The following is a 24978-nucleotide window of genomic DNA, read 5'->3' as shown; positions in this document are numbered from 1 at the left end:
CTGATTGGTTTATTGCACGTTACGCCCAAAACACACCCATTACTTATTAACAGAATAGGGACAAAACACACCCATTACTCAATAACAGAATAGGGACAAAACACACCCATTACTCAATAACAGAATAGGGACGACCCTTTTAGACCATGAGCCGGGAGCACCGACCATTTGCATAACCATAGCAAAAGTGGATTCGGACACGACTTAAGTGCACTTGTGCCGTGCGCTTTAGACATGCGCTTAGATCCTTAAAATAGTCAATTAATTCCTGATGGTTAAAAAGTTTTAAAAAATTTAAAAAGTTAACAAATTTTGCTGAATATTTACTTTCACTCATAAATGCCACATTACAGTTGTAAACAGTATTTCATCAAGCGTTTTTTATCTGTTCTGTGTTAAAAGTGTTTTTGTCGGTTGTTTTATTTTTGCTGTGTCACACACAGTGGCTCCTCCCACTCTGAAATCTCATTAGACCAAAATGACACTACATATTGCATATTAAAAATCATATTCATTCTGATTGTCAGCGAATTTGTCATTTTGCTCAGAATATTCCTCACTTTATCTGAGTTAAGAATTATTGTGGAAACCAGTGTTATATTAGTATTATTTATACACTATTATAGCTATTAAGCAATTATAATTACTTTTATTGTTATATTTAATTTGTTTTTTCATTTTTATTTAAGTTTCAGGTTTAATACATTTTTGTATTTCCAGGTAGTAATTTTTGTGCTTCAACTTTTTTCAACAGTTATTTGCCATTTATGTTTTTTTTTTCATAACATTTTTAATCTAATATTTTTATTTTATTTTATTTTATTCCAGCTTCATTTCAACTAACAAAAATGTTTTTAATAATTTTAGTTAACGATAATAACCCTGCTGGAAACGCATTGCTCACACTTGATTGGGACATAAAAATAAATCTGTGTAATCGGTGCATTGAAAATGTTGAAAACATATTCAGGAATAATCTTTAATAATAAGTTCTCAACCCATTTTGCTTTGTAGCACATCTTCCACTACACCACCGAGAAGCAGAACAGCGGCGGCGTGAAGATCCCCGATGCCAAAGGTGATGACGCCTGGAAAGTGTACTATGAAGAGACGGCGCAGGAGATCGTGGACGAGTTCGCTATGAGATATGGAGTGGAATCGATCTATCAGGCCATGACGTAAGCAGAGTGAATGTAGGAACAAGTGAATGCATGAAAGAGACCCTCAAAAATGCAAATGGGACATATTCTGGAAATAGGGATCAAAATAGTATGTGAAACTCTTAAAGGCATGCTGATGGCCATGCAAAGTTTTACATTCTCCTAAGAAACTACATTCATTTCTTGCGGTGAGTCTATCTTAAGGCCTGTAAATGTCAGTAACCTTGTGCTCTGTGTTTGTGTTTAGGCATTTTGCATGTCTCTCCTCAAAGTACATGTGTCCCGGTGTCCCTGCGGTCATGAGCACACTTCTGGCCAACATTAACGCATACTACGCACACACCACACAGTCCTCCAACAACGTCTCTGCCTCCGACCGCTTCGCCGCCTCCAACTTTGGGGTCAGTTCACATTTCAACACATAAAAGCTCATTTAACTCTTGCACATCATGTTTAAAACATTGGATGGCTACAGCTGGATGCAGACAAATGACCCTCAAACTCAAGTGTAGTAGATCTCAGTCTTAATAATTATTGTGTTGTTGAGTTACGCTACTGGCCAGTAAGAAATTAATACTTTTATTCAGCAATTAAATTGATCAAAAGTGACATTACAGATATTGATAACGTTGCAAAAGATTCTTTTGAACTTTCTATTCATGTTGCACGGTTTCCACAAAAAATATGAAGCTGTTTTCAACATTGATAATAATCATAAATGTTTCTTGAGCATCAAATCATCATATTTGAATGATTTCTGAAGGATCATGTGACACTGAAGACTGGAGTAATGATGCTGAAAATTCAGCTTTGATCACAGAAATAAATTACACTTTACTATATATTCACATAGAAAACAGCTGATTTAAATTGTAATAATATTTCAGATTTTATTGTATTCATGATCAAATAAAAACCTTTGTGAGCAGAAGTGATTTTTTCAAACACATAAAAAGCTGTGAACGATAGTGTATATTTTACATATGTTAACTTTTTTTTGCAGAAAGAGAGGTTTGTGAAACTGTTGGACCAACTGCACAACTCCCTGAGGATCGACCTCTCGATGTACAGGGTAGATTCACACATTCTCCTTTAATGAGTATCACTGTACCTTCTACACTTATACAAATGACCTCCAGATCTATTGATTACTGAAGAATTGCTGTTGTTGCAGAGTGTGTATTTGTGTTTGTAACCGTGTGTGTGTGTGTGTGTGTGTGTGTTTCAGAATAATTTTCCAGCCAGTAGTCCTGAGAGGCTGCAGGATCTGAAGTCCACTGTAGATCTTCTGACCAGCATCACTTTCTTCAGAATGAAGGTTTGTTCTTTGTTTTCTTCTGATGACAGATCTTAAACTTTCTCGGATATTCCCTTTCATGCAGTGTTTCACAGATCAAAGTGCAGATAAATGGAGTTTTTGTCTCCTAAAAGAAAGAAGTGACTCTGAACTGAAACGAGTCGTCAGTAATTCAGTCTCACTTCCTGCTGAACCTGTGTTGGTTTGGAACTAATTTGCATAATGCCCACCTCTGGTCTTGATTGGCTGAACAGCGTCTCTTTGCTCCGCCCTCAAACACTGTAGTGTATCTGAGACTGGAAGAGTTGGTGTTGTTCATGTGGAGAAGACGCTGTTTTCTGCTGACAAAGCAAATCCACTTTGATGAGATTGATACGGTAAAACTCACGCCATCGTTACTGTTCGTATCACTGAGTATCAAGAGCTGAGATTCAGATATGATAATGAGTGTTTGGTTTCGACCAATCATAGCAGACTGGGCCGTCTGACCAATCAGAGCAGAGCAGCTCTCAGAGAGGCGGGGTTTAGAGAGACTGAATCTTTGAACGAACCGTTTCAGACGCTGAGAGAAAAGAGCTGATGCTGCAATGGAGAATATGAAAAAATGTATGTTTTTTTTACCTTGAATGCATGTAAACCTGTTGTAGGTCTCCTAGTAGGTCTCCTACAACAGGTTTACATGCATTCAAGGTAAAAAAACACATACATTTTTTTCATAATCTCCAAAACAACTTTGTGTTTTGTAACCCTTCAGCAGTATTTATAGGCTTTTAAACCCTCTGAATGTAAATGTAGGTCTCATATCCGAGAAGAATAACTGTTGGTCTGTGTGTGTTTTCAGGTCCAGGAACTGCAGAGTCCACCGAGAGCGAGTCAGGTCGTTAAAGACTGTGTCAAAGCGTGCCTCAACTCAACGTACGAGTACATCTTTAACAACTGCCATGAGCTCTACAGCCGAGAATATCAGAATGACCCAGTGAGTATGTGTGTGTGTGTGTGTGTGTGTGTGTGTACATAAGGGCCAGGGTGGCACTGGTCAGCTGTTTTGATTGACAGCTGGTCCACCCTATCAAATGAGACACAAAAAATCGTTTTTTGTGGTAGAAGAAAAATCCTGCATACATGACAATAATCGCTCAAATACATTAACATAATAACTACTTGCATGTGTAAACATACATATTAAGTAAGAAGTAATAAGCGCAGATCTTCCAGTGCTCTTCTATTCTATTGCGACTGGTAAATTAAAGTGTTATCAATCCAATCCAAGCGCACTTTCCTAATATTGTCAAATAAAACAGTCTCTGATTGGTCCCCACCACACCTGAGATCCGCTCTATTTGTTGACTTTCCTAATATTGTCAAATAACGTTAGAAAACACTGCATCATCATCATCATCATCGTCACGACGCAATCGGATCTCGAATGTCGTATTGCATGTAAAGCGCGCTCTATGAGGATTATCTCGAGATCTGCACGTCGTGTCATGTTGTGTTTGGGCTCGTTTCAGTTCAGCTTTAAATATATATGTGTGATCTACTATGGTTTACTAATGTTTGGTGAAGCTTGTGGTAGATTTTTCCCTAAACCTAACTATCTGGGTCTCGTCTACAACTCGACGTCCCCGAGCGTCTACTGTCGACGTTTAGTCTATCTGGGTCTCGTCTACAAATCGACGTCCCCATTCAGTAATAGTCACCTGACTAACTTGTTCCACTAAACTAGCTTCCTAAACTAGCTTCCTGCGCAGGAATAATCGACGAACAGACTTAAGCAAATGTCCTTTAAATGCTTTAATCACGGCCAGGAGATCTTCCCGAGCAGTTCTCAGGGAATCTCTCCCAAGAAGCAAGGCCAGAGGATCTCAGACAAATTCCATTGAGAATCCCACCAGAAAACACGAATACAACAGTTTTTATAGAATCGAGACAACAAATAAGACTAACATGTCACCTTCAATATGATTGGTTCAATTTGTTCAAAAGCCCCAACCTTTTCCCTCTGTCACTGGCACAAGCAAACTCTGTTTATGTGATTACTTATCACAAGGTTTGAGAACTAGTCATCCGTCTAGTTTCACTTCCCCTTTCTGTTATTTATACACACACACATACACACTCAAAGTCACAAGTTTTCCCCAAAGAGTTTGGAAACATTTAAAAGCATATGAATGTCGTTCCTGCAAGAAAAACAAATGTTAGTTGATTAATTAAACTTGATTAATTAAATAAAAAATCCATCACAAGCTACAAACCAAAACGCGACCCAAAAGCCGCATGTGTGTACTGTTTACATGTACTTGGTATTGTTTGGTCACAACCTGAAACAATTATTCTTGTTGTATTCTGCTAGATGAGACTATATATGACTCAAGACTATCTGTTATGTGTGATGCTTAACATCACATTTCCAAGTAAAGTCTATTTTTAATTTAGGGATCATATATATATATTTTTTTTACCCTTTTCTCTTTCAGCCAAAAACCGATAATGCTGTTTTTTTAGCGTGTGTGTGTGTGTGTGTGTGTATTCATGTATACGTGTGTAATTGCTTTGAAAGTTACATGGGAGATATGGCAACACTCAGCATGGCAGTTGTAGAAAAGTAAGTCTCGCCATTTAATTGCTTTATTGGCAAAAGCATCAAATGGTGTTTAACACAGTCCTGAAGCGCACGCGCAGAAAACACAAGTCCGTGTTATTTTAATATCATTGTGATATTAAATAGTTTCTATTGATATTTTGAATCAGTTCTTTTATATATACATTTCCTGTTTTCATCTTTAATTTAGTTAAAGTTTTAGTAATTTTGTTGTTAATGTCATTTTTTTAATGTGTTTAGTAGTATTTTTTTCAGTATCAGTTTTGTCACCTTAACTTTTAATTTTGCTTACAATTTTTTGTTTATTTTGATTAAATATATTAATTATTATGTATATTTTCTCTCTTGTCACTTCCTTTTCTTTTCTAATTTTTATTTTTCTGCTATTTATTCATATTTTATATTTTATTATTTTATTTATTCAATTATTATTTGTATTATTTATTTGCTTTTTATCTCTCCTCACTACTTTTATAATGTTATGTTTTTCTGTTGCAATTTTGAATCTCTGTCTTGAGATGTTTAATTTCACTTTTATAATAATAATAATAATTACAAAAATGAGTGTTCTAGTTATTTTAATACATTAGTTAAACTTAAAAAAAAATTAATGTTGCCTTGTAAACCAGCTGAAATTCAATAAGTTTACGTTTTGTTATATTTAATTTACTTCAGTTAACATTTATTTTATTTCAAGTGATAAAAGTTTTATGTTTTTTAGTTATTGTTAACTATAATTACCCTGTCCTCTTTCTTTTTGAATGTTGTGTTGTAAACTTCGGCATGTTGTTTTAACGGAGAGCGTTACACTGGATGAGTTTCTCTTTGTCTCCTCCGAACGCTCATGCTGATTTTCTGCTGTTTAGTAATTCAGAGAGCGCTGAAGTTCTTCTCATGGAAAATTAAATATTGATTATGGAAGAGGTGTTGTGGCAGTTATGAATGGAGAAGAACCGCAGTTTGTCGTTTGTTTATCTCTCTCTCTCTCTCTTTCTTTCTCTCTCTCTTTCTTTCTCTCTCTCTCTCTCTTGCACTGCAGAACTTTATTAGCAAGATGGAAAACACGTCTTGAGTTTCTGACACCTCATAACCGTAGCGTTGACTGATGCTCCCAGTGTGTGTGTGTGTGTAGATCTGAGACAATTATAGGCCGTATAAATGCACAGGAGGCACTCTCGCATTCCCTCTGCGTTATTTCTGTAATTGTCAATTTGTTTAAATGCATGTCTTTCTCCAGTAACCGTGAGCTGCTCCGCTGCAGCAAAATGTTTGTAAAAAATGATCTAAACATTCTTCTAAATCAAGATGCATTGACTTGAGATGCTTTTTCGAGTCATGGGTCATGGGGTCAGAAAAATAATCTTGTTTTTCCTTTGAATAGATTTGTCTGATCCCATCGAGAGATATTTGTTCTTGTTTTAAAGGCCGTGTGTAGGATTCAGAAACCCTTGTTATTAGCGACACCGGTGGCCGTTCAGTGAACTGCAGCAGCTCTTTAAATTTTCCCAGCAAAAACATCCCGTCCTTCACATAGAAATCAGTCTACAGGCTTTAACCTTTAACCTAGGAAGTCGCTGAAGTTTCTTTGCAAGCTGTTCACACATTGTCAATAAAAAAAGGCAGCGGCTAAGTGTAAATAGTAGTTAGATGCTAATTATACTTATAAATAGTGTCAGATACTATATGCACCTCAGTGCTGTTGTATATTAACCGTTATGCAATAGTATTTATTTTTTAATATTTATTACAATTATTAAATGGATACCGCCTTATTGGGACAATAAAGCTCTCCCTAACCCTAACCGATAAACACTTAATTATTAAACACACTTTATTTCCACTTTTCGAATATTTTCTTCATTATTACTGTGAATAAATGCCTTTCCGATCTGATATGTGATGGGAAAAGGGAGTAGAGTGAGTCGTCCAGACGTCAGTGGGCGGAGTTAGTGTAAATAGCCTCTGCCAACAAGGCGGGAAAAAAGCGATTAATACATGAAAATTCTAACAAACAGTGGGTTAAAACAACCCAAGTGCTGGGTAAATATAGGACAGAACACATGTTGGGTTAATTTTACCCAGCAAATTGGGTTGTTTATTTAACCTAGCATAATGGGTTGATTTAACCCGTCATACTCGGTTGATTAATTTTTACTATAGTACTAGCTTTTTTTAAATTCGTTTTTTTACTTCATACATGAATTAATGTTTACGGATCAACTTAAATCCTCGAAACTTAAAAAAGAAAAAATACTCCACACAACCACTGGTTTGCATAATTCCTTCATTTTTGATCAGTTTTACAGTATGGACGTTTAAGCATAAACTAATTTTGATCAATTCCTCATAAAACAAGAGTTCTTATCATATATCGTTTTGCTTCCCAAGTAAATGTGTCTTGATTTAAGAATGAAAAAAAGTAAAAGCTCATCAGTTTTTGCAGTGCAGGTATTTTGTGGTGTTGGTATATTTGACATGAACGTAACTCTCATGTTTGTGGTCTCATCCAGGCGAAGACGGTTCCTCCTGAAGAACAGGGGCCGAGTGTAAAGAACCTGGACTTCTGGTCCAAACTCATCACCCTCATCGTTTCCATTATAGAGGAGGACAAGAACTCCTACACGCCCTGTCTGAACCAGTGAGTGTGTGTTCATCCCAAGTATTCGGTCTCTCTCTTGAATCAAACACTGTAGTGACTTAAACTGCAGTTCATCGACTGGCCACTAGAGGCCAGCTGCAGAAGAGAGTCAATCCCATAGACCCCCATGTTAATATTCCCAACTTTACAGCAGAAAAAAACATGTTTACAGCCTGGTACAAAAAGTGGTTTTGGTCTATATAGCTAATTTTATCCTTCATGACGACTGTGAGGTGGGTGAATATTTGTATAACTCATCCGTTTAAATTATATTAAGCCTTAAAGTTCTGCATAATTAAGGGCGTGGCCACTTGAGTGACAGGTGGATTGCCGCTGATGTCACTACTAGCCGTTTGTTAGCGTCACGTCACCTCAGCTAATCCATAGATATCATATATAAACGCTAGATGTCTTATGGCGCAGTCACTTCCGGCATCACCGTTCGGCCATCTTACCACAGTGAAGCTTTGCATTAGGTGAGTGATCAGCATGCACACAAATCCTCATATCTCGCTGAAATATTGACGGATTTACAAACGGTTTGGTTTCTTACAAACGTTATTAACGTGGCTATAATTCCGAATGCTTGAACACGTATGTTATAATTATTCATATGTATGCAGTGTATGTATGTAGTGTCATAACTACATCTCTGACGTTTATAACAAACCAAACCGTTTGAAAATCGGTAGAAAATTGAGCAAGTTATGGTTATTTAAAAGTATATGCACCATTAAACGAGTGAGCGAGTCCACTGTGGCAAGATGGCCGCCGTGTGCGGACGTCGATCTCCATTGGCCAGCAGCACGCACGAGACATCTAGCCTTTATATATGATATCTATGAGCTAATCCGCCTCGCTGCACATTTTGGTTTATCCGGGAGTGATGCGCGGCCAAGATGGCGACGGCTGGCTCCGCCCACTTCAGGCTTTAAAAATGCTCTTCATAAACCAACAGGTGACGTCACGCACACTACGTCCATATTTCCATACAAGTCTATGGTTCAGAGCCAAGATAATGATGCTGAAAATTGGATTCCGAATTTGAAGTTGATATCACAAAACTTGAGGTTCAATTCCTAATTTATAGGGGTGTAACAATATATTTTGTCACAATATATCACAATACAAAAATGCAACAATATATATTGTAGATAGTGACAATAAAAATATTGTGTATAGTTCACCCAAAGTAAAAATTACTTTGTGAGAAAAAAAATGCAAGTTTACAGAGTTTTAGTGTCAGTACTACATTAAACTACTATATATAATGTTGAATATAATGTATAATAATGCAATGGGGAATATCTGTGTGTCCTGATAATGCCAGATGTCTGATGTTACCAGTAAAAAGTGGCCTACATTATTTTGAATATATCTAGTCAGTGACAGAGTTCAGGCGTATTCGTCTAAAATAATTCTGTGTTTTCAGCTTCAGAATCATGAATATTGTTATTCTGGCGTCTCTATTGTCCTGTGCTCAAGTCCGAGACTATTCATTTACACACACAATGTAATATCAAATTTAGCATTTTAATCAACATTACATTTTCTGTTAACCTTTTATCATGTGTCTTGGAGTATCGCAATAATATCGTATCGTGAGTTCAGTATCGTGATCTGTATCGAATCGTGACATGAGGGAATCGTTACACCCCTACTAATTTATGATGATTACTAAAGCAAAAAAGCGCACCAAGTTACACGGGCAGTTCCCGACGGTTGAAGTGATAGACTAGAATTAAGCAGCTGATATGAATGAAGCTGAGGGAAACATCTCCATACGTCATGTGTGTGTGTCTGGTTGTGCAGGTTCCCTCAGGAGCTGAACGTGGGGAAGATCAGTGCCGAGGTGATGTGGAACATGTTTGCTCAGGATATGAAGTACGCGATGGAAGGTAAACGGACACACACTGAACGTCGGATCCTCATATGAGTGTTGTGTTTACGTTTCAGTGATGAAGTGTGGAGGCTCTGGGTACATGCAGAGTTTAACTTTAGCATGAGGATTTATTAAACTCTGGTATGTAATATTAGCGCTAACTCTCTAGCACAACTGAATCTTCGAGGGCTAATTTGCATGAACTGCTATAGCCAATAAGAACACAGCATACGTTGTCCCTGGCATGTGATTGAATCATAGCAGAACGTAAGAACACTAATCACAGATCAGACTTGCTTGTTAAAATGTGTTCTTTTCTTCTTATATGTATATTTTTATTTGTGTGTACAAATATTATTTTATTTACCTATTATGTTTTACAATATGCAATTATTTATTTATTTATTTATTTATTTATTTATTCACTATGCTAATGTTGTTTTAGTTTTGTCGTAATTTGAGGTTTGTTTGAATCTGCCTTTTTTATCTACTTGTTTTTATTTAATTTTTCAATATCCAATTATTTCTATAATAAATAAATCAATTATTTGTTATTTAGAATTTATTTATTTATTATTTATATTATAAATAATATAATAAAGAAATAAAAATAAAGAAATAATTGGATATTGAAAAATTAAATAAAAACAAGTAAATAAAAAAGGCAGATTTTAAACAAAAGGCAGATTGTTTATTTAAAATATTTCTCTATTGTCTCTCTTTGAGGTTTGTTTAAATCCGTCTTAAATATTTATTTGTCTATTTTTTTTTTTTTATAAAAAAATTACAATATGAAATACTTTTTTTAGCTTATATTGTTTGTGATTTATTTATTGTTTATTTATTTACTTATTACTTCTCTCTTGACACTTGTTTTCTAATGTTGTTTTAGTTTTGTCATAATTTGAGGTTTGTCTTAAAATGTTTATTAAGCAATTATTAGATTTTTTTTCTTTCTATCTCTACACCCCTTTGACAATGTTATGTTTTTAGTTCTGTTTTAATTTTATGCTTTTTGTGAATCTCTGTCTTGAGAAGTTTAATAGTTTTTTCTATTATTTATTTGTATTGTATTTATTTATTGAATTATTTTTTGTTTTATTTACTTTTAAAAATATACATTTATCTATATATTTTTATTAATTAATGAATAATTATTATTATATGTGATTTATTTATTAAGTAATTTTTTCTCTCTTCTGTTCTAGTATTATGTTTTAGTTCTGTTGTAATCGAGGTTTGCTTGAATCTCTGTCTTAAAGCCTTTATTTTTCTGTTATTAATTTATATTTTTATTTGATTATTTTTAGCTATTATTTGATTATTATATGATTTATTTATTTACTTTTTTTCTCTCTTCATGTCTTTGTTTTGGCTCTATTGTAATCTGAGGTTTAATTGCATTTTTCTAAGAAAGAAGTGTGTTAAAAGGGCTGGGAATCAAAGTCTCATCTGTGCTGAATATCCTGTTTTCTGTGATCTACTCTCTGTCTCTCAGAGCATGAGAAACAGCGGCTGTGCAAGAGCGCCGATTACATGAACCTGCACTTCAAGGTGAAGTGGCTCTACAACGAATACTGCAAGGAGCTGCTGTTCTTCCAGGACCGCGTGCCGGAGTACCCGGCGTAAGCACGTTTGTGGACTGTGATAGTGTGTATGATTCTGAGGAGGAATCTCAGCATCTGAACTGCTTTATCTCTGTCTGGACAGATGGTTTGAGCCCTTCGTGATCCTGTGGCTGGATGAGAATGAGGAAGTTTCCAGAGATTTCCTGCACGGCGCTTTGGTCAGGGACGCAAAGGACGGGGTAAATATCATCGTAGTCCAATTAGCCTAAAATATTCATAAACACTGACCACAAACTTGTGCAGAAGCAATTCGGGAGACCTGAGTTTAAATAAAAAATATGCAGTATATGAGAATGACACTTACATGAAAGTATATTGTTTTTATTTACACAATGAAACATCAAGATTTTTAACAAGACTCACGCTCATAGAAACGTAGACAGCCACTATTAGGGTGATGCACATATATAAATATATCAAAAAGAATCAAAAAGCCTCACTTAAATACGCCTGAAAGCAAACTCTGACCCACTTTAAAGTCAATCATTGTATCCCATAAAACTCATCTTTGATCACCAAAATTACATATTTAAAGTTTTCTCCTTGAAAAGATTCTTCATGTCTTAAAATATCTTGAATGTAACTCGACACCCTTGCCTCATTTAGTATGCGCGGTTCTATGAATATGCAAATGAGCCCCGCCTCCACTCACTCACTCAGCTCAGAGATCCACTGGTTGACGATCACACGTTGATCTGATTGGTTACAAGGTAGTTTGTGACGTCAGAAACACCAGCGATTTCAAAGCGTGTTTTTGAGACTGTCTTTGGTTCACTGCAGTTTTAAGGGGGAAATACTCAGCAATGGAGTCGACTTATGAATTTACACATGGTTTGTCTTAAAGCATATTAAAAACACCACATAGACACACAAACAACATTAAAAGATGGATTTTCACCACAAGGGGACTTTATAATTTATGTATTATGTCTAATATTTCTTAGACAAATGCTTCTAAAATAATTCAAGGATTCTCAAACTTCCTCCGTGAGATTTGAAGTTAATATTTAAATAATTTAACAACTCATTTGCATACTGCAAAAAATTAAATTTCCACTCTGGTTTATCAGTACAAATGTCTAAACATTCTTAAATCAAGATACATTTACTTGAGATGGGAAATGACTGAAGATATTAAGTCTTTATATTAAGAGTTTTTGCTCAAAACAAGAAAAAATATCTGCCAATGAGTTATTGCTATTTCTTCATTTTTTTAAGCATAAACTCACTTTATTTTGATACATGTTTCATACGACTAAACGTCATTTTGCTTCTCCGGTAAATGCATCTTGATTTATAAATGTTTAGATATTTGTATTGTAAAATACTGGAAGGAAGACACTGGTTCTCAATGCTCACGACATGCAGATAAACAAATAAAACCTTTAGTGAGTGTTTCATATTTTAAAATGATTTCTTTCGCTTGTTTCGTGATTGGCCTGCAGTTCCAGCCGACGTCGGAGCACGCGCTCTTCTCCTGTTCGGTGGTGGACGTCTTCTCTCAGCTCAACCAGAGCTTCGAGATCATCAGGAAGCTGGAGTGTCCCGATCCTCAGATCGTTGGGAATTACATGAAGAGGTTTGCTAAGGTGACGCGTGAATTACTGGGATGTGTTTCATTCAGTCAGTGGGGTTTTATAAGTCAACCATCACTATCATTATTGGTCATACCTCTCGCACTAAACATTAAAGTGCCTCTATTGTGCTTTCTCAGATATTCCCTTTAATGCGGTGTGTAATAAAGCTGTTTGTGAATGTAAAAGTTTGCAGAGTTTCACAGATCAAAGTGCAGATAAATGGAGTTTTTGCATTATTCCTCTAATTATGTGACTCAACATGACCTCTATTCATGTTTTTCTTTCTCTCAGACCATTGGAAATGTTCTTCTGTCTTACGCTGACATCATTACCAAGGATTTTCCCACTCACTGCAAGAAGGAGAAAGTGGTGCGTCACATTCATGCATTTACACTTATAATAGGCTCATAATGAAAACTCTTGGGATGTGTCTGCTAGTGAGCTATTAGATGGAGATATAGTAATTAGCTGAGTGACTCTCAGAGGAAGACACACACACACACACACACACACACACACATTCAGCTCACACGACTCTGAAGTTTTCACATTTAGCACTATTCATTGCTTTCTGTTGCTGTAGGGATTTCTGTAATAGCGTGTGTGTGTGTGTGTGTGTGTGTGTGTGTGTGTGTGTGTGTGTTAATGTTATTTAACTTCCTCTACTCTGTTATTTTCAGCCTTGCATCATAATTAATAATATCCAGCAGCTGCGAGTCCAGTTGGAGAAGATGTTTGAGGCGATGGGAGGGAAAGGCGTGAGTTCATGCACACATTAACACTTTTAAACATGCCATCTTGAAGATTTTTGAAGTCACATGATGCTTTGTGTGAAGAATTATTATTTTTATTTTTTTCAAAAGTTTGGGGTCACTACGATTTTTGGTTATGAAAGAAGTCTTTTATTCTTATCCAAGGCTGCATTTATTTGATCAAAAATACAGTAACAAAATTGTGTCAGCAATGTAAATCATCTGTGTTCTATGTGAATATATAGTAAAGTGTAATTTATTCCTGTGATCAAAGCTGAATTTTCAGCATCATTACTCCAGTCTTCAGTGTCACACGATCCTTCAGAAATCATCCTAATATGAGGATTTGATGATCAAGAAAGATTTATGATTATTATCAATGTTGAAAACAGCTTCATATTTTTGTGGAAACCGTGATGCATTTTATTTTTCAGGATTCTTTGATCAAAAGAACAGAATTTATTTTTTAAATGGAATTATTTGTAACATTATTAATGTCACTTTTGATTAATATCATGTTTCCTTGTTAAATAAAAGTATTACTTTCTTTCAAAAAACCACCCCAAACTTTTGAACGGTAGTTTATATCTAAATATTGTGCGTCAGGATATAATTCAATGTCAATAATACCAAACATCATTGAATCTGACATGTCTTGAAACTGGATATGACAAACCAAATTATGAAAGTGCAAATGAGATATGAGATCACTCAGTGTCATATTCCTCTGCATCATGTGGAAGCAATGTTGCATTTGTCAGTAAATACATTAAAAATAAATAACAAAGTAATGCATATTACAGGTTCAGAAATCCATATTCTCAGCACTGTTTTCATTCCTTCATCAAACGGCAGAGTCTCGTCTCTCCTGTTCATCCGTAAATCTCTCACATTTAGCAACTTTTCCATCATTCATCCCATCTATTCTCGCATAAAACATTCCCACGCTCCGTCTTTAGCGCAATCTCTGACTTATACACAGCTCATTATTCTTGCTTTCTCACGACATTTGCATTGACGTCATGCATCATTTACGACCGATCTCGTAAATGCTCCCAGATTAACATATTTATGACGTAATTCGTAATTCATTCGTATTATAAATGTTGTGTGATTCACAGCAAACACATTTTCTGGATTCCCATTACTCACAGAATATTTAATAAATTTACAGCAAATTCTCTCAGCGCATACTAATAAAGATTGGCTGGATTTCACAAAGAGGCGGGGCTTCAGTGTTAAACAGCTGCCATTGGCTGGAGCGGCATGATGTCATCAGAGTGCATGTTATGAAAGTCAGGTCACAGATTCACAGTGAATAAACAGGAAAATCTGTTGATATTGTAAAAAAAAGCAGCTCTACAGAAGACAATAGTGTCATTATTCATCTCAATTCAGTTCAATAATAGTGTCAATGTGGCAAATTTCAACAATAGTGTCATAATTCAGCTCAATTTGTTTCTTATCTGTGGTCAAATCAATCATATTTTCTAACTATTAATTGTCTTTTAAACCCCAACTAAGCAAGACAAAGTTATTACTACAGCTTCAAGTAAAAATAGCAAATCAGACTTTGATAATTATATACTCAGAATTATTATTATTTTTGTTTTTTGTGCAGTTAAATGTGGAGGCCAGTGACTTCCTGAAGGATCTACAGATCAAACTGAACAACGTGATGGATGATCTCAGCAGGGTTTTTGCCGTGAGGTTGGTTTGGGGGTTTTGGAGTATTTGTGGGTTCAAAGTTCTAGAAGTTAAAATCCTATTTATGTTCTTACCAGAGAATTTTTTTTGTAGTTTTATGTTTTTAAATTAAAAAAGCCTATTATGCTTTCTCAGATATTCCCTTTAATGCGGTGTGTAATAAAGCTGTTTGTGAATGTAAAAGTTCTGCAGAGTTTCACAGATCAAAGTGCAGGGAGAAGTGATTCTGAACTGAAGCGAGTCGTCAGTAATTCAGTCTCACTTGGAACTAATTTGCATAATTCAAGCCTCTGGTCTTGATTGGCTGAACAGCGTCTCTTAGCTCCGCCCTCAAACACTGTAGTGTATCTGAGACTGGAAGAGTTGGTGTTGTTCACGTGGAGAAGACGCTGTTTTCTGCTGACAAAGCAAATCCACTTTGATGAGATTGATACGGTAAAACTCACGCCATCGTTACTGTTCGTATCACTGAGTATCAAGAGCTGAGATTCAGATATGATAATGAGCGTTTGGTTTTGACCAATCACAGCAGACTGGACCGTCTAACCAATCAGAGCAGAGCAGCTCTCAGAGAGGCGGGGTTTAGAGAGACTGAATCTTTAAACGAACCGTTTCAGACGCTGAGAGAAAAGAGCTGATGCTGCAATGGAGATTATGAAGAAAATTAAAGTGTTTTTGACCTTGGATGCTTGTAAACCTGTTGTAGGAGACTCCAAAACAACATTAAACACGTTTAAAACAGCATAATGGTGCACTTTAAAATCTGAACTCTGTGTTCAGTACGTTATAAGGTAATTGTCTCTCTCGGTTCTCTGCAGTTTCCAGCCGCACATCGAGGAGAGTGTGAAGGAGATGGGGGATATCCTGAGTCAGGTGAAGGGAGCGGTTCCTGCCAACGGGAACGGCGGTTTAGCTCAGGACGCCGACAACGTCCTGCAACCCATCATGGACTTCCTCGACAGCAAGTGAGCAATGCACTCATTAACATGACTTCAGCTGAGGAGAGTTTCACACACTGTACAACTCAAATGTCATTCAAATTAAATCAGCTTGGATTGGATTATAATGATGATGTCTGTGAGTGTGTGTGTGTGTTAATAATGATGATGTCTGTGAGTGTGTGTGTGTGTGTTAATAATGATGATGTCTGTGAGTGTGTGTGTGTGTGTGTGTTAATGATGATGTCTGTGAGTGTGTGTGTGTGTGTTAATAATGATGATGTCTGTGAGTGTGTGTGTTAATAATGATGATGTCTGTGAGTGTGTGTGTGTGTGTTAATGATGATGATGTCTGTGAGTGTGTGTGTGTGTGTGTGTGTTAATGATGATGTCTGTGAGTGTGTGTGTTAATAATGATGATGTCTGTGAGTGTGTGTGTTAATAATGATGATGTCTGTGTGTTTGTGTGTTAATAATGATGATGTCTGTGAGTGTGTGTGTTGATGATGATGTCTGTGAGTGTGTGTGTTAATGATGATGATGTGTGTGTTCTTCTGTCAGTCTGACTCTGTTCGCTAAGATCTGTGAGAAGACGGTTCTCAAGCGAGTGTTGAAGGAACTGTGGAAACTGGTGATGAACACCATGGAGAAAACCATCGTCCTGCCGCCACTGACCGACCAAACGGTGTGTGTTCAGCATAAACACACACACACACACACACACACACACACACTCACTCACTCACTCATTTAATCATATGGTAGTTCATAGTGATTTTCATTCTTCTCTTATTTCTCTTCATCATCATCATTCTCTTGTTCATCTTTCACCAGATTGTTGTAAGTATAAATCTGTGTGTGTGTCTGTGTGTGTGTCTGTGTGTCTGCGTGAGTGTGTGTGTGTGTGTGTCATTTGGTCTGATTCTGTTGTTCTGCCTCCAGATCACCATCATCTCTCTCTCTCTCTCTCTCTCTCTCTCTCTCTCTCTCTCTCTCTCTCTCTCTCAAGCATGACACACGGCAGATTGTCTTCTGTTAATCCTGTCGGATGTCTCCTGTTACACACACTCCTCTCAGCCTGAACTTCCTGTTTTTCCTTTCACTACTTCCTGTCTCTCCTCTCACTACTTCCTGTCTCTCCTTTCCCTATAAACCTATATTAGTTCTAAGTTCTTAGTTCTAAGTTCTTTTTTTTTTTTACATTATTTTAATTGAAAAATTTGATGATTTAATTATTAGCTTTTCATCAACTCTCTTCCTTTATCAACTCACAAACTCTGCCTTTATCTGATTATTTGTAATCGCTGTAAACAACTGTTGATAAAAACGCTTTGCAGTGCCATTCATTATTCCAGCACTTGTAGGAATAATATCAGTTTCACCAACTTATTAATATACTGTATAAATGTGAATCTGCAGCTGATTCCTCAGTGAATCTGGTCCATGTGAGCAGCCGTAACCAAGACAGGTGAGTGTGTATTAATGACCCCTCTCTCTCTCTCTCTCTCTCTGTGTGTGTGTGTGTGTGTGTTCCTGGTTTGTAGGGCACACAGCTCATCTTTAATGCTGCTAAAGAGTTGGGTCAGCTCTCCAAACTGAAGGTGCGTTCATAAAGAAATGAGTTTTAACGATGCAAGCTCGTTTCTGCCACAGAATAAAAAATAAAAACATTATTGTGACTTTTTGTCTCACAATTCTGACTTTGTTTCTCACAATGGCACATTTATATCTCACAATTGCAAGTTATGAACTCGGAATTCTAAATTTACATCTTGCAATGAATTTTTTTTTCCATCATGGAGTAAAAATAAATAAATTGTGACTTGTTTCCCTACAATTGATCAAAATTACATCTTGCAATTTTTACTTTTTTCTCAGAAATCTGAGTTTATATCTCGCAATTTTTACCTTTTTCTCAGAAATCTGAGTTTATATCTCGCAATTTTTACTTTTTTCTCAGATTTCTGAGTTTATATCTCGCAATTTTTACTTTTTTCTCAGAAATCTGAGTTTATATCTCGTAATTTTTACTTTTTTCTCAGAAATCTGAGTTTATATCTTGTAATTTTTACTTTTTTCTCAGATTTCTGAGTTTATATCTCGCAATTTTTACTTTTATCTCAGATTTCTGAGTTTATATCTCGCAATATTTATTTTTTTCTCAGATTTCTGAGTTTATATCTCGCAATTTTTACTATTTTCTCAGAAATCTGAGTTTATAACTCGCAATATTTACTTTTTTCTCAGATTTCTGAGTTTATATCTCGCAATTTTTACTATTTTCTCAGAAATCTGAGTTTATATCTCGTAATTTTTACTTTTTTCTCAGAAATCTGAGTTTATAACTCGCAATTTTTACTTTTATCTCAGAATTCTGAGTTTAAATCTCGCAATATTTACTTTTTTCTCAGATTTCTGAGTTTATATCTCGCAATTTTTACTATTTTCTCAGAAATCTGAGTTTATATCTCGTAATTTTTACTTTTTTCTCAGAAATCTGAGTTTATAACTCGCAATATTTACTTTTTTCTCAGATTTCTGAGTTTATATCTCGCAATTTTTACTTTTATCTCAGATTTCTGAGTTTATATCTCGCAATATTTATTTTTTTCTCAGATTTCTGAGTTTAAATCTCGCAATTTTTACCTTTTTCTCAGATTTCTGAGTTTATATCTTGCAATTTTTACTTTTATCTCAGATTTCTGAGTTTATATCTCGCAATTTTTACTTTTATCTCAGATTTCTGAGTTTATATCTTGCAATTTTTACATTTTTTCTCAGAATTCTGAGTTTATATCTCGCAATTTTTACTTTTATCTCAGATTTCTGAGTTTATATCTCGCAATATTTATTTTTTTCTCAGATTTCTGAGTTTATATCTCGCAATTTTTACTATTTTCTCAGAAATCTGAGGTAACTCGCAATATTTACTTTTTTCTCAGATTTCTGAGTTTATATCTCGCAATTTTTACTATTTTCTCAGAAATCTGAGTTTATATCTCGTAATTTTTACTTTTTTCTCAGAAATCTGAGTTTATAACTCGCAATTTTTACTTTTATCTCAGAATTCTGAGTTTAAATCTCGCAATATTTACTTTTTTCTCAGATTTCTGAGTTTATATCTCGCAATTTTTACTATTTTCTCAGAAATCTGAGTTTATATCTCGTAATTTTTACTTTTTTCTCAGAAATCTGAGTTTATAACTCGCAATATTTACTTTTTTCTCAGATTTCTGAGTTTATATCTCGCAATTTTTACTTTTATCTCAGATTTCTGAGTTTATATCTCGCAATATTTATTTTTTTCTCAGATTTCTGAGTTTAAATATCGCAATTTTTACCTTTTTCTCAGATTTCTGAGTTTATATCTTGCAATTTTTACTTTTATCTCAGATTTCTGAGTTTATATCTCGCAATTTTTACTTTTATCTCAGATTTCTGAGTTTATATCTTGCAATTTTTACATTTTTTCTCAGAATTCTGAGATTATATCTCTCAATTTTGATATTTCTCAGAATTCTGAGTTTAAATAATAAACACTCCTGACTAGACTTTCATAAGTCGCATTGAAACTGATGGTTGGTTTGTGTCTGCTAGGAGCACATGGTGCGAGAGGAGGCCAAGGCGCTGTCCCCTAAACAGTGTGCAGTCATCGAGCTCGCACTGGACACTATAAAGGTACAAGCACACACACGTTCAGAATCAGCCTGCCTGTTATCAGGATACTGACAGGGTTTTTGTGTGTGTGTGTGTCTGTGTGTGTGTGTGTGTGTGTGTGTGTGTGTGACAGCAATACTTCCACGCGGGTGGTGTGGGTCTGAAAAAGACGTTTTTGGAGAAGAGTCCGGACCTGCAGTCTCTGCGATATGCACTGTCTCTCTACACACAGGCCACCGACAAACTCATCAGGAAGTTTGTCCTGTCTCAACACACTCAGGGTGCGTCACAATCTCACTGTTGTTTTGTGTTTAATTTCGTCCTGTTGTTTCTGTGTTCTTGTTTCCTTTGTTCTAAGTTGTGTCCCAAATGAGGCACTAGACACTATGCCCTTGTACACTATATACGTCTGTACTCAGCCGTGTAGTGTATGAACTTTATATGGTTATTTTGTCATTCGTCATCAGAGTCTGAAGCCCCTCCCCCTCTGTTGCGTAATTAAAGCTGCAATGAAGTGTCCAGCATTCCACACTTCGTTTGATTGGTTAATTAAAAGCACCATCTTGGTATTTAAAGTGCACTATTTCTATTTGGTATTTTCAGTGTGAACACACTCACACTATTTATACTACAAAATGACATAGTGCATAAGTACACAAATTGTGACGCATTGTTTCTATAGTTACTGATTATGTTATGTATTATATTTTTACCACTTAATGTTTATTTTATTTACATTTGATGTAAAATAGTTACTTTTTTTAAATTATATATATTTTTAGAAATATTATTTATTAATTTCCCTTTTATTATTTTTCATTTATGATTTATCAGGGCAAATTTTTCTATTTTTGTGTTTATGTTTATAAATATATTTATTTATTTTTCTATATATAAATGTATATTTATACTATATTTATGAATTTATATTTTTCCCTATTTGTTATTTATTTCATTTACTTTTTATATAAAATAGTTACATTTATCAGAAATTATCAGAGATTTTAGATTAAGATTTAATTAATTGCATTAATTAATTTCCCTTTTATTAGTTTTCATTTATGAGTTATAAAGGCATATTTTCCTATTTTTATGTTTATAAATATAGTATAAATGTATTTATATACAGATAAATATATTAATGAATTTATATTTTTCCATATTTGTTATTTATTTCATTTATATTTTATATAAAATAGTTACATTTATCAGAAATGATCAGATAGTTAGATAAAGATTTAATTAATTGCATTAATTAATTTCCCTTTTATTAGTTTTCATTTATGATTTATGAAGGCATAATTCCTATTTTTATGTTTATAAATATAGTATAAATGTATTTATATACAGATATAAATATATTTATGAATTAATTGTTTCCATACATGTTATTTATTTTATTTACATTTTATTTACATTTGTTTTTACAAAATAGTTGAATTTATCAGAGATTATTCAGAAAGATTGTGGCTGCTACAAATGGATTTTCTGGTGTTTATGATTTATGAGGGCATATTTTAACTTACTTATTTACATTTTATATCAAATACTTTTAATCTAGCTAGTTTTGGCTCCTCCCTATAAAATCAAAGTAACATTAAAAAGCCGCTGAGCTGCAGCTCCACATGGATATATTCTTATTTATAAAAGGTTAGTTCCAGTCCTTGATTCTGATTGGTCAATAGCTGTGTTATGACCGCTTCACGGTTCTATGTATCCCTCCTCATCTCAAAGTAAATAAAGACAGTCTTTGCCGCCATCTAATGGTGAAATAATGTAAGTAACTTCTGTTGCTGTTTACGGTCAGGGACTATTTTCTCCAGCGGAAGGAAGGCTTTTAGTGATTTTTACTTCATGAAAGTTGCATTGATGCATAATTTTCGGCTTTAATATTTATATTGTGTGGCAGCCGTTTTATAAAAGCCATAAGGTACTGGAGGCTAGTGCTGTGTCGTGAATAAATCACGGTTAACTCCACTTTGCATCGTGCCTAACAACACCCTTCAGCCGTGACTTATTCACGATACAGCACTACCTTATTGCTTACATATCTCTGTGAAATCATTTGGTCTGTTTCTCTTTTTCCTCAAACATGTCAGTGATGATTATATTCAGGTCTTCTGAAAACTCACGTCTTCCTCTTCTCTTTAGTTCATGGTGGTAAAGGCGTGCGATACACTCACAGTGAAGACGTTTATCCAGAGAAAGGTACGTGTGTCCGCAGAGCATTGATATTTATGCATGCAAATATTCATTTGCATATTCATGTGACTATTACGCCTGGCTCCAGATGGTCTGCATGGAAGCATCTAGTTGAAATAAACAGAGATTTACCCAAAGTAAAATACGTTTTTTTTTGCATGTAATTTGCATCTAATTTCGACAAAAATCATGTTCAAATGAGAGTCTCAGATATGATCATCAGGCTTTTGAGGAAGGTTTATTTGTCTCAATCATCACGTATTGCATTGCATTATTTGTTTTGTTTTTTAAACAGTGATTTGATCACAAAACAAGCATATAAATATCATCTTATTATCACATATTATTGCAGATATATCTTTTATGTAAGTGTTCTGCACACACTGCTGCCCTCTGCTGGATTACCATTTACTTGCAGTCCAGTAAAATAATATTTCAATAATTTAACACATTTACACGTTCACGGTTCTCTGGTGTTGTTTAAAGTAAACAGATACAATATTGAATCTTGTAATAAGAATTGTTTTATTTTGATTGTTGTTATTTAAAAACATTTTTTTATATAGGGCTGGGGAAAATGTAATTGCCATTATTATTAGTTGACTAATTTACAACAGTAATATATTTCAATCATTATTTTTTTATAATTAGAGTTGTACTAGAATTAAAATGAAAACGAAAATTTACATTTGTATTTGAATTGTGTCACTATTATTGCGTGAGCGTTACTAAAGAGCATTGTAAAAACTGTATTTGCAGTTTCTTTTTCACGTTTGGCTTTTCATTTTAATATTGGCAGTCTTGCCTCGAGACTGTAGTGAAAATGAAATGTGAAATCACCAATTGCATTTTATTTTTCAATTTGACAGGGATAATGCTGTGGAAATGAAATCATTTAATTTCATTCTCAATTTTGTCACATATTTTGCATACAGTTTTCTGTAATGAAATCGTTAATCTGGTTTTAATTTTCATTTTAATCATTTAATTTATTTATTTAAATTTGGCAGAAAATGCCTTCCATAATAAGCTTCCATACTTCCAAACAATCAATCCCTCGAGCTTTTATTTTAAAATCCCTGGGGCTTTTATTTTGGCGGGGAAACTGCACTAAAGTCTGTCCACAAAAAGGTTTAAAATGATGCAAATGTCTAAATAAAATGCAAGTTCTCAAATGCACGATAAACCTGTAGGCTATTAAAACAGCATCGTCAGAAACCTTCCATTTGGTCCACGCTCTGACCTTTGACCTCTGACCCTCAGCCTCAGGGGTGGAGGATGCAGTGGGTGAGGTGTCCATGACGGTGGAGATCTTCAGTGACCCGAACACAGGAGGACACAAGATCACAGTCAAAGGTGCTTTACATCCCTTTACATCATCCCTTTATATCTGCTTTTATATCAGTTTATCCTTCATCCTTCTCTCGCACTTTGTAACACATCTTTCCCTCGCGGGTCAAAATGACCCGAAGCCCTAAAATAATATTTTATTTATTTATTTTTTTTGCCCAGAAAGTTTATTTTATGTCATCTTGATCATATATTTCCTATTTTTTTAAAGCAATTTTTTATTTTTATTTACCTTTAAATTACTAGATTTGATCATTAAATAAATAGTAATTTAAGTACATATTCCTCACATTCTTTCAACTTTAATTCTAAATAACTCACAATTTCATGCATAACCCTTTTAATTCAGCTCTAAATATCTTACATTGTGTGTCTTTGCCGACCTCTCGTGGAAAATAATAATATAAGATGATATTTCACGACTCTAGATGTCCTCATATCTCTATATGGAGTAAATGAGCTGTTCCTCTGGGTCCTAAAGTCATTTCTCTTCAGTGTGCATTCAGATACACATGTAGACATTATAAAATCATTTTTTTCTGGTAAAGTTGTAGCATTTTCAGCATGAATTATGAGCATTTTTAGGTTTTTCTATGTGCACTGAAGCATTCCTCGCATTCCATTCATTCCTAAAGGGGTCAAAGTGACACAAGAGGATTTGTTCACAAAACACACAAAAAAAAGGATCACAAAACTCCTCGAATCCATTAAATTTTATTTTTTTATTTTTTTATTCGTAGTTCAAGTCCGATAAAAGTCCTTGTGTCTTGGACCCCTCTGATAAACTCTTTTATTTTATTTTTTTGACTGAGTTTGACTGTGTTTGTGTGTGATTGACAGTTGTCTCAGCCAATGACCTTCGCTGGCAGACGCAGGGGATCTTCCGGCCCTTCGTGGAGGTCTACATCGTCGGCCCGTATCTCAGTGACAAGAAGAGGAAGTTCGCCACCAAATCCAAGAACAACAGCTGGTCCCCGAAGTTCGCCGAATCCTTCCAGTTGTAGGTTTCTCACTGTTATACACGGACTTTCACGACAGTAGCTGTGTTTCCATCCCAAGTTAAGAATCGGAATAATATTACATAAAACATTTGCAAATAGAGCAGCTTTTCCATCCCATGTGTTCAAGAGAACAGAATCGTGGGAAATCGGAGCAAAATATCAGTAATAAAAATGTAAGTTGCTGCAAAAAAAAGTTTATCCACCTCAAATTATTATTATTTTTTGTGCATTTTAAGTTTTGAGCATCTTGGCGTTTTCATTCAGCGTTTTATGCAATATCCCAAAATTAGCATAAAAATGTGGATGGAAATATAGCTATTGATTTATGAAGGCATATTTTCCTTTTTAAAATTTAGAAATATATTTATGTATTATTATTTATATTTCTCTGCATTTATATTTTTTCGTAATTTTTATTTATTTACATTTGATATCAAATACTTACATTTATTAGAAATTAATTAATCTGAATAATTTTGGATGCCTTTGATTTATGAGGACATTTTTTTCCTAATCATATAAAAATTAACTTATAAAATGTAAATAAAATAAATCTAAAAAATAAATCAATTTATCAGATTTTAAGT

General features: G+C 34.7%; 1 protein-coding gene across 1 annotated transcript in view; it reads left to right on the top strand.

Annotated features, from left to right (window-relative positions):
• The window catches only part of LOC311086585 (protein unc-13 homolog A), a 68964-nt gene that overhangs the window by 40430 nt on the left and 3556 nt on the right, over positions 1 to 24978 (top strand). The window contains exons 20-40 of the mRNA XM_084119534.1: positions 1015 to 1178; positions 1408 to 1561; positions 2164 to 2232; positions 2389 to 2478; positions 3299 to 3433; positions 7570 to 7697; positions 9510 to 9595; positions 11078 to 11204; positions 11290 to 11386; positions 12653 to 12796; positions 13076 to 13153; positions 13465 to 13542; positions 15158 to 15246; positions 16062 to 16208; positions 16743 to 16866; positions 17726 to 17782; positions 19779 to 19859; positions 19972 to 20119; positions 21990 to 22046; positions 23304 to 23396; positions 24231 to 24390. Of these exons, the coding sequence (XP_083975660.1) occupies positions 1015 to 1178; positions 1408 to 1561; positions 2164 to 2232; positions 2389 to 2478; positions 3299 to 3433; positions 7570 to 7697; positions 9510 to 9595; positions 11078 to 11204; positions 11290 to 11386; positions 12653 to 12796; positions 13076 to 13153; positions 13465 to 13542; positions 15158 to 15246; positions 16062 to 16208; positions 16743 to 16866; positions 17726 to 17782; positions 19779 to 19859; positions 19972 to 20119; positions 21990 to 22046; positions 23304 to 23396; positions 24231 to 24390 (2306 nt within the window). The remainder of the gene's footprint in view (positions 1 to 1014; positions 1179 to 1407; positions 1562 to 2163; positions 2233 to 2388; positions 2479 to 3298; positions 3434 to 7569; positions 7698 to 9509; positions 9596 to 11077; positions 11205 to 11289; positions 11387 to 12652; positions 12797 to 13075; positions 13154 to 13464; positions 13543 to 15157; positions 15247 to 16061; positions 16209 to 16742; positions 16867 to 17725; positions 17783 to 19778; positions 19860 to 19971; positions 20120 to 21989; positions 22047 to 23303; positions 23397 to 24230; positions 24391 to 24978) is intronic.

Source organism: Abramis brama, assembly GCF_963993115.1.
Source record: "Abramis brama genome assembly, chromosome: 7".
In the NCBI taxonomy this organism is placed as follows: Eukaryota; Metazoa; Chordata; class Actinopteri; order Cypriniformes; family Leuciscidae; genus Abramis; species Abramis brama.
The sequence above is the reverse complement of the archived record's forward strand: the minus strand, read 5'-3'. Positions and strand labels throughout refer to the sequence as shown.